The 13,787-nt window shown below is 39.1% G+C and overlaps 2 protein-coding genes across 2 annotated transcripts; one reads left to right on the top strand and one right to left on the bottom strand.

The window, feature by feature from the left end:
- Nucleotides 1-7,861: 7,861 nt before the first annotated feature.
- Nucleotides 7,862-9,395, bottom strand: LOC136834064 (autotransporter adhesin BpaC-like). Its single transcript, XM_067096321.1, has 3 exons — nt 9,121-9,395; nt 8,357-8,918; nt 7,862-8,140 (listed from the first exon to the last, which is right to left on the bottom strand). Exons 1-3 carry the CDS (start codon nt 9,393-9,395, stop codon nt 7,862-7,864), a joined length of 1,116 nt encoding a protein of 371 aa, XP_066952422.1.
- Nucleotides 9,396-11,018: 1,623 nt separating this feature from the next.
- Nucleotides 11,019-13,139, top strand: LOC136834363 (la-related protein 6-like). Its single transcript, XM_067096902.1, has one exon. The coding sequence runs from the start codon at nt 11,160-11,162 to the stop codon at nt 12,414-12,416; it is 1,257 nt and encodes a 418-aa protein (XP_066953003.1). The 5' UTR covers nt 11,019-11,159; the 3' UTR covers nt 12,417-13,139.
- The last annotated feature ends 648 nt before the right edge of the window (nt 13,140-13,787 follow it).

Genomic DNA, 13,787 nt, shown 5'->3' with positions numbered 1-13,787 from the left:
TTAGTGTTATAAATATTCGGTAGCTTACTGCTGCAGTTACCTGCAAAATGTATTACTCATGCAGATTTGGTCTTATTCCAGTACATTTTTGGAAGTTAAATTCAGTAATATAGGCCTACGTCTTGTACGACTCCCCCTCTGCTACCTAGTTATTTTCTAGTTTTGCATTGCCAAAATAAGTACATGGTGCTAATTATGCCATTTTTGGCGTTTTAAAATCTTGTTTGATACTGTATTCAGTTTATATTTAAATATTTGTAACTAACATTCTCTTTAACCTGTATTGGTGGTATTCATTGTATTCCATTAGCGAATTATGCGCTTATGTTGTTGGGTTCCTTGGAAAATTTGTCTTAAGTTATAAAATAAAATTTGCTAATTTCTCTATGCACAATCGCGTCTAACGATTGCGACACGGCAAACAGGCTGCTTCCAGAATTCCATTGAGAGTTAGGAAAACGTTTCTTACGAGGCGAACGCGTTCAACGTCGTTGGTTTACTCTGATCAATTTCAGCCCGTTTTGTGACAACAGGGATCCTTGTAAGTGTAGTGAAGAGTTAAAGAGGGTTAAGAGGTCTGGTGTGGACCTCAGGACGACCATCAGAAGCCCAGGGGACCAGCGGTCAATAAGAATGCTGCATACGGTCCGAAAGTGCTGATTCATGGGCAGTATACTCAAGGCCAACAGAATTTAAAAATTCTGTTGGCCTTGAGTATACTGTAGTTGCAGGGGATGCTGTCGCCATATTCGAGGTCTAGAGCAGTGTTCTTAACCTTTTTATTACCACGCCCTCTCTAAGAGGTGGTTCTTCCCTCCACGCCCCACCCTACCCGACTCCTTGCATCTATGAGTAAAATTCCCTCCCAGATTTAAAGGAAAATGAAAGAAAGAGAGAAAAAGGGGTTTCGAGGGATAGGGAGGGAGGTAAATAATTACAAAATATAGTAAGCCCAACGAGTCTAACTAGAGTAGTATACTATAGGAAACTAACATTATAAGGCGAAACTTTTGCATTTTTTCATAAACATCTGAATATTAGCTCTTCACTCTTGTTAAGAGTATGAAAAATATAATTAGAGAGTTTTTAATTATTTCCTAGGGCTCGCACCTCCAATGGAAATTGCTGACCCCTAGGGGGCCCGTCCCCCAGGTTGAGAACCACTGGTCTAGAGAATCCTTGGCCATGTTACTAACGTACAGTGGATTTTCGCGAGCCCTGTGCCTTGACACTGGCGAAGAAATTCACGTTGGAAGAAAGTGCAGCACTGACTCAGAATGTGACAAAGCACCATTTCCTCTCTGAAAATCTTCTCCCGTATACTGAGACCGGGATGTGAAACAGTGTAGGCATGGAAGGAGATCGGTGGAAAAGTTTCTTTCAGGTAGTGGCTTCCTATTATTTGTCACGAGAGAGAGAGAGAGATTGAGATTCTCTTAACAAAGAAAATACATGATAGAAAGGCACGTAAACAGTAATTAAAACTGGCGGCTGTAATTTTTATTGTTTTTATTAGTGGAGACTAACTGGCTCTTGTGAAATTTGTGCAATCACTGTTAGGAGTTGCTTTATCGTTTTTATCAAACGGTGTTATTTTAATTTTTTCTGATTCCAGAACATACATTAAGGCCAATATATTAATTTCATTGCCGCTTGAATTGTATTTCATAGTTGCGTCCCATGAAATACAAGGTAATATTATATCACCCCGTGTCTTTCGTTGCTGTTTTAATTTTAATATAATAATAGTCAAAAGCTCCGTAAATGCAGTTCTTCAATATAAGAATGTGTGTGGTGTTATAGTTTTGTAATATTTTTATCAGTAACGCATACGAAAAGGTAGTCGTCTTCCCATAGTCTGTTGTGAATCATTAATCAATATATCAATATAATTTTTAAATAAATTAGTCAGCCTTTTCTTGAATGTTTCAGTTCTTTGTAGTGCACTGCATGAAGGTTAAGAATCTACTTGATAATTATGATATCGTGTGATGTGTTTGGTAAAAAGACAGGTTTAGCTAAACGTACTGTAGGCCTCGAAGATATCTTCCAGGCTATTAGCAAAAGTCCATATTATAATCAAGACAATACTTTATTATAGTTTTTTAAGAGTGATCTGAAATACAGTGATTCTGAGAGCTCTGTGATAATCGTGGAGCTGATCAAAAAGGAGAATGAAAATCCGAAATAAAACAGGACACTCGATGAGAACTACTGTACATTCAAATGGAACTAATGCGCGTCAGTGTTGAAAATGACTACGCTTAAGGGGCGACTGTTTATTAGTGTTTGCTGTTGAGGTTGAAGATTATGAAGATATAGTTTTATATTTCTGAAAATGAACGGTTTCCGAAGAAAGATGAGGACGAGTGGAAAAGAAGGCAGTAGGGTTTCGTGTTGAAAAATAAAAATGGTGAAAAGAGAAAGGAAGGGTTAAAGCACAACAGAGGAGAGCTTACGCTGTTTGTGACAACATTCCTGTGACGTCAAAGAAGGTGTTTCGCAACGGAGAGATATTTACCCTGACCTCTCGCCTTCACCCTGGAGTGTCGAAGAGGAGTATTGACTGCCTCGTCCTTAGGGTATACATACGTATACAAAAAAAAAAACATACTCCGATGAGGAACATACTCCAATGAGGAACATACTGTAGACCTTTATAGTAGTTTATGTTGGTGGCATGTGCATATATAATATACTTATTTATGTATGTATGCAAATGATACATACGTATGTACGGAAAGTAGTTTTTATAGACGAATGCTAAGAGTAGGTAGGTGCCATCATGCAACCCTGGACATAAGAAAACTACACGAGGTCTTCTTTCAAAAAATGGGCATACTTTAAAAAAGAAAGCTCCAAGACTTTAAAGTAAGCACTTCACTTTTAAGCAAGGGTATAATTATATATGGAGAAGCAGAATATAGTGAAATAAACGTGATTTCAATACGTCGAACTTTTAATTTTAATTATAAATGCAGGACATGGGTCTGACAGTATCGTCTGCATAGAAAACGGCGGTCGAACTATGTAGGCGCTGTGCGTTAAGGACAAATGTGCTAAATTGACATTAAATTATGAGTGCTTCTCACGATTTCTGAGAACACAACACACTGCAGCCTCTCTCCTACTGACTACCACCGAATAAAATACTGTATAAATTTGCTAGGGATAAAGAAAAGATAATTCTATTTCTCGCTAATAAACCTTGCTTTCAACTTTACCAGAGCTGTGTGATGTGTGACATAGGACTCATTCTCTCATTTTTATTTAACTTCGCGTTAGGATCTTCGATGCATATTTTTGTAACGAAGGTAAAATTATTTCTAAATCAGCACTTAGACCTACACGAAAAATTACACCTAAGTAACCCTGATACCTCAGCCAGATTCCTCACCCAACAAACTAGGATTTTGTTTATACGTAATAAGTGGAACAGGCACGGACTCGGCAGCAACACTAGCAAAGACAGTTAACGAGGCTGAAGAACTTCACAAATGACACGGAAAACTTAATCTTTGCGTGGTAAGCCTCGCCCTGACACCCCGACTACGAGCTAACGCTTTCTTGGTCTTTGCTGTTTGCCTTTGTCATTTTTGCTCGCGTCTTTCTCATGGATTTCTCAGTTCGATTAGAAGACCTGCTGGAGAAATCGTGCCTGCGTCAGTGCCCCACTAAACAATAGATAGATAAATAATAATAAAAACAAAACAAATTGTGTCCATACCCGGTGTCAAAATTACTGAAATCCGTCCGTGATCTTGATTTAGGATAGGCCTATAGGTCTAAATTGTGGGCTAACAGACTCTGGCGAATACGAAACGTCCGTCCAACTTCGAAGCGACCTTATTATGGAAAAGATCATGTCTCTAGAAAGTCTTTTTCGTTTATCAGTCAATTTCACAAGGCGCGGGAAGGCTTAGAAGTAATTCATGTGACTTTTAAGTCTCAAGATTGGGTACAGACGAGAGAAGCGGTAGTTATGCGATATGTTGCCTTCAATGTGAGACTTTCGAATGTTACCTTATATGCATGGCTTAGAAATTCTCATAGATTCCAGGGAATTCCCAGTTTAAGGGATGCCATTCAAAAGTAACGGTGCTCATGTTTGTACATGAAATAAGTAAATTTATGCCATCTTTTCATGTGCTCGAACATTATAATGATTTCAAGAAATTTTGCGTTTATTTTCTCAGATTTAAGGGGCTTCAATGAAATAAGTTTACGTCACTGATTGTTGTATAGTGAACATTTATTCAAAAGCAGTGAGACACAGGACAAGTATTTTAGAGAACTATAATTTACAACGTACAAATAAAAGTAATTCTCCTGTTAAGCTGAATGAGGACTGATAGTATGTTGTCCAGAAATGAAAGTGGATGATAATAGTAATAATGTAAACAAATTTCTTCATGCGTACGCGCGCACACAAACACACACAAACCGAAGTTGCTTTCTTAGCTCTAATGGTTCATTCCAAAGGACGGAAATTGCTTTGAATAATGTGCAGGACGCATCTGAATATTGAAGATAGATTAATGTTTGAATAAGGTTTCGTGACCAATCTCTCTCTCTCTCTCTCTCTCTCTCTCTCTCTCTCTCTCTCTCTCTCTCTCTGTGTGTGTGTGTGTGTGTGTGCTGTACGTGATTTCCCTCCCCCCCAAAAAAAAGTTTTTAACGTGCCTTTTGTTTTACAGTTTTCACAATAAATGCACATCGTGTTTAAAACATTCAGATTCGTTCAGAAAATAAATCTTTAGAGCGTAGATCAACCAATCTCGGTTATTGCGTTCAGTTATAGCGCTCTGCTAGGTATTTAAACGTTTTGAAACGCACTTGGATTAACATGAATAATTAGTTTGCGCTCGTAGTGCCTCAGTCATTTAAGAACGTACCATCGGTAGGCGGCGGCGTCCGTCAAGGTCCTTCAGCTAGTTAATTCGATGACAGTGGTTCGTTAGACACACACACACATATATACGTTTTCTACAAAAGAAAAAATTAGATAATAAAACCATGTATCATTACGTTTTCTTTACATCCTCCGTTCACACGAATGTACATACGTAAGTAGATGACTGAATTATTTTTCAAGTAAACTCCGTAAACAGTATTGTCCTTGACGTCAAATTTGGCAGGTGTGGTCGCTTGTAACTCATATCAAATATATTTAGTAATTACGTAACAGTTACATACACAACACTTTGGTAACAGTATTATAAATGTAAATCTTCTGACACCAGAGGATTGTCGAGACAGTTCTCATACGCGTCACTAAAGTTAAGCCGATAGTACACGATCATACACTACAGCTTCAAACGCCCTCGTTGAATTATTTAATGGAGATGTGGAGTAAGAAGAAAATAGTCACATGAGAAGTTATGGACGAAAGGGGGTGGGGAAGGGAGGGGGCGGGGGAATACTACTTTTCTATGGTATCCATAAGGTTTAGCTTTTAATTTGGACGGCGCAGCCGTAGGTACTTTCATGATGTACTCACTACCGTGTAACGCTAGCTTAGCGTCACATGAGCGCGGTAATGAGTAATAATGGTGACGATGGTACCATACTTATTATCGGTATGCTCATTCCCTAGAACAAATCTTTGCAGTAATTGATAGTTTTAAACAAACAGTATCGATAATGGTGACTCATATCACTGCCAAGGTCGTCATTGTTCTTTCCAGGTTGAATTCAAATTCAAACACTCCTAATTTTTATGGTCGCTTCTTATCCATTTTCTTGCTTATTTATCTGTCTATTTATTTGTTTATTTTTTACTCTTCACTCTGACAGTACCTTGAGAAAAGCACATACGCTTCATGTAATACAAACCCGCTGAACACAGGAAAGTCGGTCTAAACATATGATGCAACTTCCTCTAGCACGATCCCCTGTATTTAAGGCTTTAGATATAGGCTAACTGCGGTTTGGTGAAGTTTGTTTCTTATGGGTAGCTTTACAGAGGGTGTTTCAGTTGTAGTAATATCATGCGTCTTAAACAATTAAGAATTTTTATTTGTAATTACACACACATATATATATGTATGTATGTGTGTAGAAAGAGAGTGCAGGAAGCATATTTGTAAATGTCCTTCATTACGAAGCATAAAAACAGATCCATTTACATGCTATCCCATAGCCGGGGGTGTTAAAAGCACAGAGAGAGAGAGAGAGAGAGACCCGAATGACTCTCGCCCCTATGCATTCATGACACAGAGTTCAATTTCCGTTGCAACATTTAATTTTTTTTTTCGATCGGCAGCTCAGCCCCTTTCGTATTTGTAAGGGTTCCAATCCTCTAATGATTCTCGAAGTTAAACCAGGCGGCATTTTGAAAAGTTGATTCTCTAGGATTGTGGTGGTGTCCACACCTGTTTGTCTGGAACTGATAAGGTTAAAATGTCTCTTGAAGGAGAGAGATTGATTCAGAATGACAGAGATATTCAAATACGCGCGCATGCGCTCTAGGCGTCTGAGGGCGGGAAAGTTCTTGCGATCTGATTTATGTTTGGTCTCATACCTTGTTAGAATGTTTTCAATTTAAAACTCACAAATAATTGCGCTCCTTCTTGTGATTTAATTACTGAACACGCATGTACAGGGGAAAGAAATTCTACAGCGAATTATTATTTATTGCGTATAAGTTAAAGTTAAGGCTACATGAATGTATATCCAACTTAGTGTGAATATGTCTGTGTTCATTATTTGGAGAGTAAATGGAAGTATATATATATATATATATATATATATATATATATATATATATATATATATATATACATACATACATACATACAATATATATATAAATTTTAGGAAAACGTATGGCGAAATTGTACCGTTAATAAGCAAATTAGAAGCCGATATCTTATTAATAACATTATCTATCATCATAAAAGAGCATTAGGAAATGTCAAAGAGAGAGAGAGAGAGAGAAAGTCACTGAAACTAAATCAGACATATATTACCGGATCGATTATGTCAGTTCCCGTCGAAGAGGCAAAGAAAGTTCCGTTGGCTCACCCACTCGTCCACAACAGCGGAGAAGTTGTCTCCATACGATGGCACCATCACACCATAAGGTAAAAATCAATCTAAAAATACGACTCGGAAGCCCTACAGTCTGCTTGGAAAAACGACTGAAGTTTTTGCACAGGGAGCAGGACGCTGGCAGAAATAGCACGGTCAGATTTACTTTTGCCATATACTGCAAAAATTGCGACGAGCTTCCTGCCTGAGGCCATTGACTTGGCTGCAGCCATTCATGGGAAGAGGGGTGCCTCGGCTGACAGTCGCTTATTTTCCAGGTGTTCGAATCCTTGAAAGGAATTGCGATTTTTTAAAAGTTTTCTCTCTCTCTCTCTCTCTCTCTCTCTCTCTCTCTCTCTCTCTCTCTCTTTGTTTTTGCTGTCTTTCTCTTTACGTATGTGTGGCGGGGTTGGTTGGTCTAATCGTTCCGTGTGCAATAAGCGTTAGTCTCTCTCTCTCCTCTCTCTCTCTCTCTCTCTCTCTCTCTCTCTCTCTCTCTCTCTCTCTCTCTCAGCCAATAGGTATGTTTATGGAAAATCCCTTCTTTCCTTTTTTTTTACTGATTTCATAAATTACGTTGTGACATTTTTATTCCTCATCTTCCACACTGCACACACTTTGGGACGCTTTGTTGCATATTAATGCGTGCAAATGGATGATGCAATGTGCGTTCCAGTCCTGTTAATGCGACTCTGATTTTCAAGCAGTTGTTACTTAATGCCATCGTGCAGTTAAACCAGACCTGAAGCTATTTGAATGAGGTCTTATTATTGTCTGTCTAGATGATATTGAAGCGCGGTTGTTATATGGGTACCATTTCCAGTTGTTGTCATGGGGGTACTTTTTCCAGTTGCTTCGATGTGGGTGCTGTTTCCCGTTGCTCCAATAAGGGTACTGTTTCCAGTTGCTCCGATGAGGGAATATTTCCAGTTACTTCGATGTGGGTACTATTTCCAGTTGCTTCGATGTGGGTACTATTTCCAGTTACTCCGATGAGGGTACTATTTCCAGTTGCTCTTATGAGGGTACTATTTCCAGTTACTTCGATGTGGGCACTATTTCGGTCACTTCGATGTGGGTACTGTTTCCAGTTGTTCCGATGAGGGTACTGTTTCCAATTACTTTGATGTGAGTACTATTTCCAGTGACTTCGATGCGGTACTATTTCCAGTTGCTCCGATGAGGGTACTGCTTCCAGTTGCTTTTATAAGGGTACTATTTCCAGTTACTTTGATGTGGACACTATTTACGGTCACTTCGATGTGGGTACTATTTACAGTTGTTCTGATGAGGGTACTATTTCCAGTGACTTCGATGCGGGTACTGTTTCCAGTTGCTCCATTGTGGTAAGTTTCCCATTGCTCAATGAGGTACTATTTTCAGTTGCTCCGATGAGGGTACTATTTCCAGTTACTTTGATGTGGGTACTATTTCCAGTTGCTTCGATGTGGGTACTATTTCCAGTTGCTCCGATGAGGGTACTATTTCCAGTGACTTCAATGCGGGTACTGTTTCCAGTTGCTCCATTGTGGGTACTGTTTCCCATTGCTCCAATGAGGGTACTATTTTCAGCTGCTCTGATGAGGATACTATTTCCAGTTACTTCGATGTGGGTACTATTTCCAGTTGCTTCGATGTGGGTACTATTTCCAGTTGCTCCGATGAGGGTACTATTTCCAGTTGCTCCGATGAGGGTACTATTTCCAGTTACTTCGATGTGCGTACTATTTCCAGTTGTTTCGATAAGGGTACTATTTCCAGTTGTTCCGATGTGGGTAATAATTCCAGTAGCTCTGATGTGGGTACTATTTCCAGTTGCTCCGACGTGGGTAGTATTTTCCACTGCTCCGATGAGGGTACTATTTTCAGTTGCTCCGATGAGGGTACTGTTCCCACGTTGTTCGATGAGGTACCATTTCCAGTTACTTCAATGTTCGAACTATTTCCAGTTGCTTCGATGTGGCCTCTGTTTCCAGTTGCTCCAACGTGGGTACTATTTCCCGTTGCTTCGATGAGGGTGCTGTTTCCAGTTGCTCCAGTGGGGGTACTATTCCCAGTTACTTCGATGTGGGTATTATTTCCAGTTACTTTGACGTAGGTACTATTTCCAGTTGCTCCAGTGTGGGTACTGTTTCCAATTGCTCCAATGAGGGTACTATTTCCAGTTGCTCCAATTGGGGTACTGTTCCAGTTGCTCTGATGAGGGTACTATTTCCAGTTACTTCGATGTGGGTACTATTTCTAGTTGCTTCTATGTAGGTACTATTTTCAGTTGCTTCGATGTGCGTACTATTTCCAATTGCTCCGATGTGGGTACTATTTCCAATTGCTCCTATGTGTGTTCTATTTCCATTTGTAAACATGATGGATTTTAGTATATTGGTGATGTATTAAGGGAAGTTATTTTCTGATATTATTATAGAATTTACCCTTATTTCTCTTCCTCTCATATATATCAGTACAAAATTCTCCATTGAAAGGTCGCAAGCGTAATCAGCTAATCATTGTTTGTAGTTATTAATGTTAGTACTTACTGGAAAATATGTATTCTCTCGTGATGATTATGAGATTTTAATTTCATATTTAGTTACGGGATTGTCAGGAGTTGATTAAGTATTGCACTATGTGAGTGTGCTTTATAATTATTGGCACTTCATCCATTTACGCTCTTATGAAATACACCTATAGATATCCTTTGCATTTCCAAGTTTATTACGATGCGTTATCTTAAGATGATAATTTCAATTTTTTCTTTGAGTCTTTGCATATTTATTTATACTATCCTCTACTGCAACTTACTGTACACATTTGTAATGTGATCTTTTAATCTGATATAATCAGTTGAAAGCTGCTATCATAAAATGCAAACATGATTTTATTTGCTGAATGTTGTAAGTGTCAAAACAATTACATTTTATCAACAAGATGAAGCTGTTATGCGCGCCAGCGATATCGTGGGTATTCAGGAATCCATAGTCTAACCCCCCCCCAAAAAAAGCTAAAAAAGCTCCAGTGGGAGAAATCCTACTTCCCTGTTCGTTGATATTCACATGAAAATGCCATTAACAAAAACTAGAGGGGTGACTCTGCTACCTGTATGGTTAAAAAAAAGTGTTATATATATGTGTGTCGATGTGTACTTAGCACTGGAAAGTCACCGCTCCAGCGTTCTCCCAGCCAGCAAACGAGGGTCTCTGAATCGCCCCATATAAGGGCATGTTTACAAGCCGTGTATGTTCTGCCCCTCCACCAGACCCGCACCCTCCCGGCCGTAATCCTTTCTGACTTTCACCGAGACTAACAATAACTGACATCCCTCTCCTCCCCCTCTTCTTTCTCCCCTCCCCTCCCCCTGCTAAACCCCTGACAATTTCAGTCACGGGGTCAGTGTCATGTATGCTATTTTGTCCTTTACACAAATATATGTGTGTGTATGTGTGTGTGTGTGTGTGTGTACATATAGTGCAAGAATCAGTGTTCAATGGATACAGGCCTCAAGTTTTGACAAACTCCTTTTCAGAGATCTGTTATTATGATATAGGCACTTAGAAAATTGAAATTATAAATTAAAAAAAGTTCTGTTCATATATTCATGCAGTTGCATTACTATTGATATACAGGGCTATGGTATTCATGCAGGTATTAACGGGTGAATATTACAAGCCCTTGGTAAGATTCCCACATACCAAATGATATGGCTGCACAGTTTATATCCAGGTGTGCCCTTCATACAATTTAAAATACAGTAGCTTTGTATAGCAAACCATCTTCTGATCCTTGAATTGATGAGAGTTTTATTCATAAATATCACTTATGATGTTGATGTTGCCACCTGCAGAAGCAGAAGCCAGGCTCTAAGAAAGTCAGGAGACTCTCGAGCGAAGGGGAATGATGACCCTATATGGCCTCTCATTGTGTAAACCTAATCTTGTTACCCGTGACGTAGCGCTCACGCCACTGCAGCCCAGCATAAAAGAGGGGAACTTTGTGCCGATGGCAACAATCTATCACTAGAGCTCCTGCGCTGCTGAGGAAATACTAGTTTTGCTGTGTGAATCTCTGTGTCTACAGCTTTCATAGAAACGTTATTTTCTATTTTGGTGCAGTTTTTCTAGTTTTTGGTCAGAATGTCTCAAGACAAAGACACACCTATGGGAAGCCCCGACAGCGGAGTCGAGGATGCCCTGGCTGCCTCTATAAACAAACTGCTCCTTGATAATGGTGACATCGACAAGGAATCTTCAGAGGAAAAGGAAGCTGATGAAGTCATTGTGGAAATTGATGAAGTCATTGAATCAGGGAAGGCAAGCAGTGACAAGAAGGTTGTTATCATACAGACTCACCCCCATCAGTATCGAGGAACATCAGTCAGCTCTGATGATACCATGCCATCTCCTGGAGAGGATCGTGATATCCCTGGGCCAAAGACAAAGGAGGAGCGCCTTGACCTCCTGAGAGACTTACTGGAAACATACTTCAGTGACAATTATCTCACCCGCGATATCTTTTTGCTGAAGCATTTCCGCAAGAGTAAGGAAGGATGGATTTCCCTCAAGTTCATGGCATCTTATAAGAAAATCAAGAGGACAGCTAAGAACAGGGCAGAGGTAGAAGAAGCCATTCGGATGTCACCCCTACTAGAAATGAACGAAGACGGGAGCAAAGTTCGTCGCCTGGCTCCATTCCCAGCCTGCATCGAAGAGTACATCCCAACTCGCATGTGCCTCATGGGCGCTCTGTCAAGGGAGATGAGAAACCTGGTTACTCTTTCAAACTTCCTCAGTACATATGGTGAGGTTGCCTCGCTACAGGTGTTACGACCAGGCGTCAACGTTCCAGAGTCTCTCATGTCTACTGCCAATAGTTTCCCACAGATGCGAGACCAGTGGTGTGCCCTTGTGGAGTTCGACGAGATTGAAGCCGCTAGTAAACTAGCATCCGACATCAACGACGGGAAGGTGGGCAAGGGCCTCACCTGGGCCATGGAACTGGTCATGCCATGGAAGAACCGAAAGAACTCCGATCGCCAGGACAAGACACTCTGGGCCGAACCCGTCAAGAACCGCTGCCGATCTTGCCCCTCATCTGGGTATTCCTCGCCGTGCCTCACCCCTGAGCAGTCCCCTCTCGGATGCCCAGGAAGGCACAATGAATACCGAGGAATGAGCAAACGAGAACGAATTATGATGACTCGCGGTTGCCAGGGCACTTGCTGCCAGCACACTCATTTTCCAAGCAGCTGCGGTTCCTGCTGCAAGAAAATCCACCACCACCGAGTCAATAGAAAGAGTGAGAGTGCTTCTCACAGGTCCCCCAAGAGAACCACTTCTCAAATGACCGCCGAAACGTGCGACAACTGGCGAACCGCTCCCATGATCCATTAGAGGACTCCAATACAAAGGGCCTCTCAAGCGGGTCTTTAAAAAATATATATAAAAAAAAACATACGTGAAAACGCAACATTAAAAAAACTTTGTGATACCGGTTTCCAAGGAGGAAGTACCCTTGAAGGAAAGATGTATATTAGCGCAACAATAGTTTAAGCTCCTTGAACACATCAGAATACAGCTTTTGACCATATAACGTTCATTCTTGTAGCTTACCTATACCTCTGCACTACACTGTAATATACAACACAAAAACAAGTTTTTACGTTTTTGTTTTTGTTTACTGCACGGCTTGCAGGAACAAAGCCCTTATAGGGCCGTTGTCTTTCCTGCCTAGCCTGTATAAAATAAAGAGTGTTTTTACGTCACACTGCAGGACTTATCTTCGGTGGCAGAATACGATTTTGTAACGGGAGCTGGTTTAAAAATAGTTATCAGTACGCATTACTTTTTATATTATGAATATACACATTGTATAAACATATCCAATAGATTTTAAACAATGATCTTAAGGTTAACTTTTAACGTTATCTACGTGTATAACGCACAGTAGAGCAAATGTTTGAAAGAAAAGGTAAAAAAAAAATTTCAGATTATATTTTACTTAAATTTAGATGTAATAACTTTGCGTGTATAAATCCAAATTGATGCATTGATATCATTGTTACTGAACTGTGTATTGAATAACAAATATATCATAATAACATATCTATATACTAATCTTCGTTTCATTTATTCTTTATTCATTGGACTTACTGTATTTTGATCTAATTCATAGAGAATTATAAATATATTATATATATATATATATATATATATATATATATATATATAATATATATAATATATATATAATATATATAATATATATATATATATATATATATATATATATATATATATATATTACAGTATATATATATGTGTGTATATATAATATACATATCTATATGTATATATGTATGTATGTATATATACATATACATATATGTGTGTGTGAATAATTATCATAATAAAGCAAAAAAGTATATTAGCTATGAGACTAAGTTGTTTGCTGAAAAAGTACAGTTTGAAAAACAAAAAATGTAAAATTCTCCCCATACTTTTTACACCTGAATGCAGAAACCTTATATTTCTGAAAGTATATGACTGAATGCAGAAACCTTATATTTCTGAAAGTATATGACTGAGAGCGGAAACCTTATATTTCTGAAAGCAGAAACATTATATGTCTGAAAGCATATGACTCAGAGCAGAAATCTCATATTTCTGAAAGCAGAAACCTTATATTGCTGAAAGCATATGACTAACAGCAGGAACATTATATTTCTGAAAGCATATGACTAAAAGCTGAAAATTTTTATTCCT

Source organism: Macrobrachium rosenbergii, chromosome 53, assembly GCF_040412425.1.
Source record: "Macrobrachium rosenbergii isolate ZJJX-2024 chromosome 53, ASM4041242v1, whole genome shotgun sequence".
NCBI lineage: Eukaryota > Metazoa > Arthropoda > Malacostraca > Decapoda > Palaemonidae > Macrobrachium > Macrobrachium rosenbergii.
Note: the sequence above shows the minus strand (reverse complement) of the source record. Positions and strands in the feature narration are given on the sequence as shown.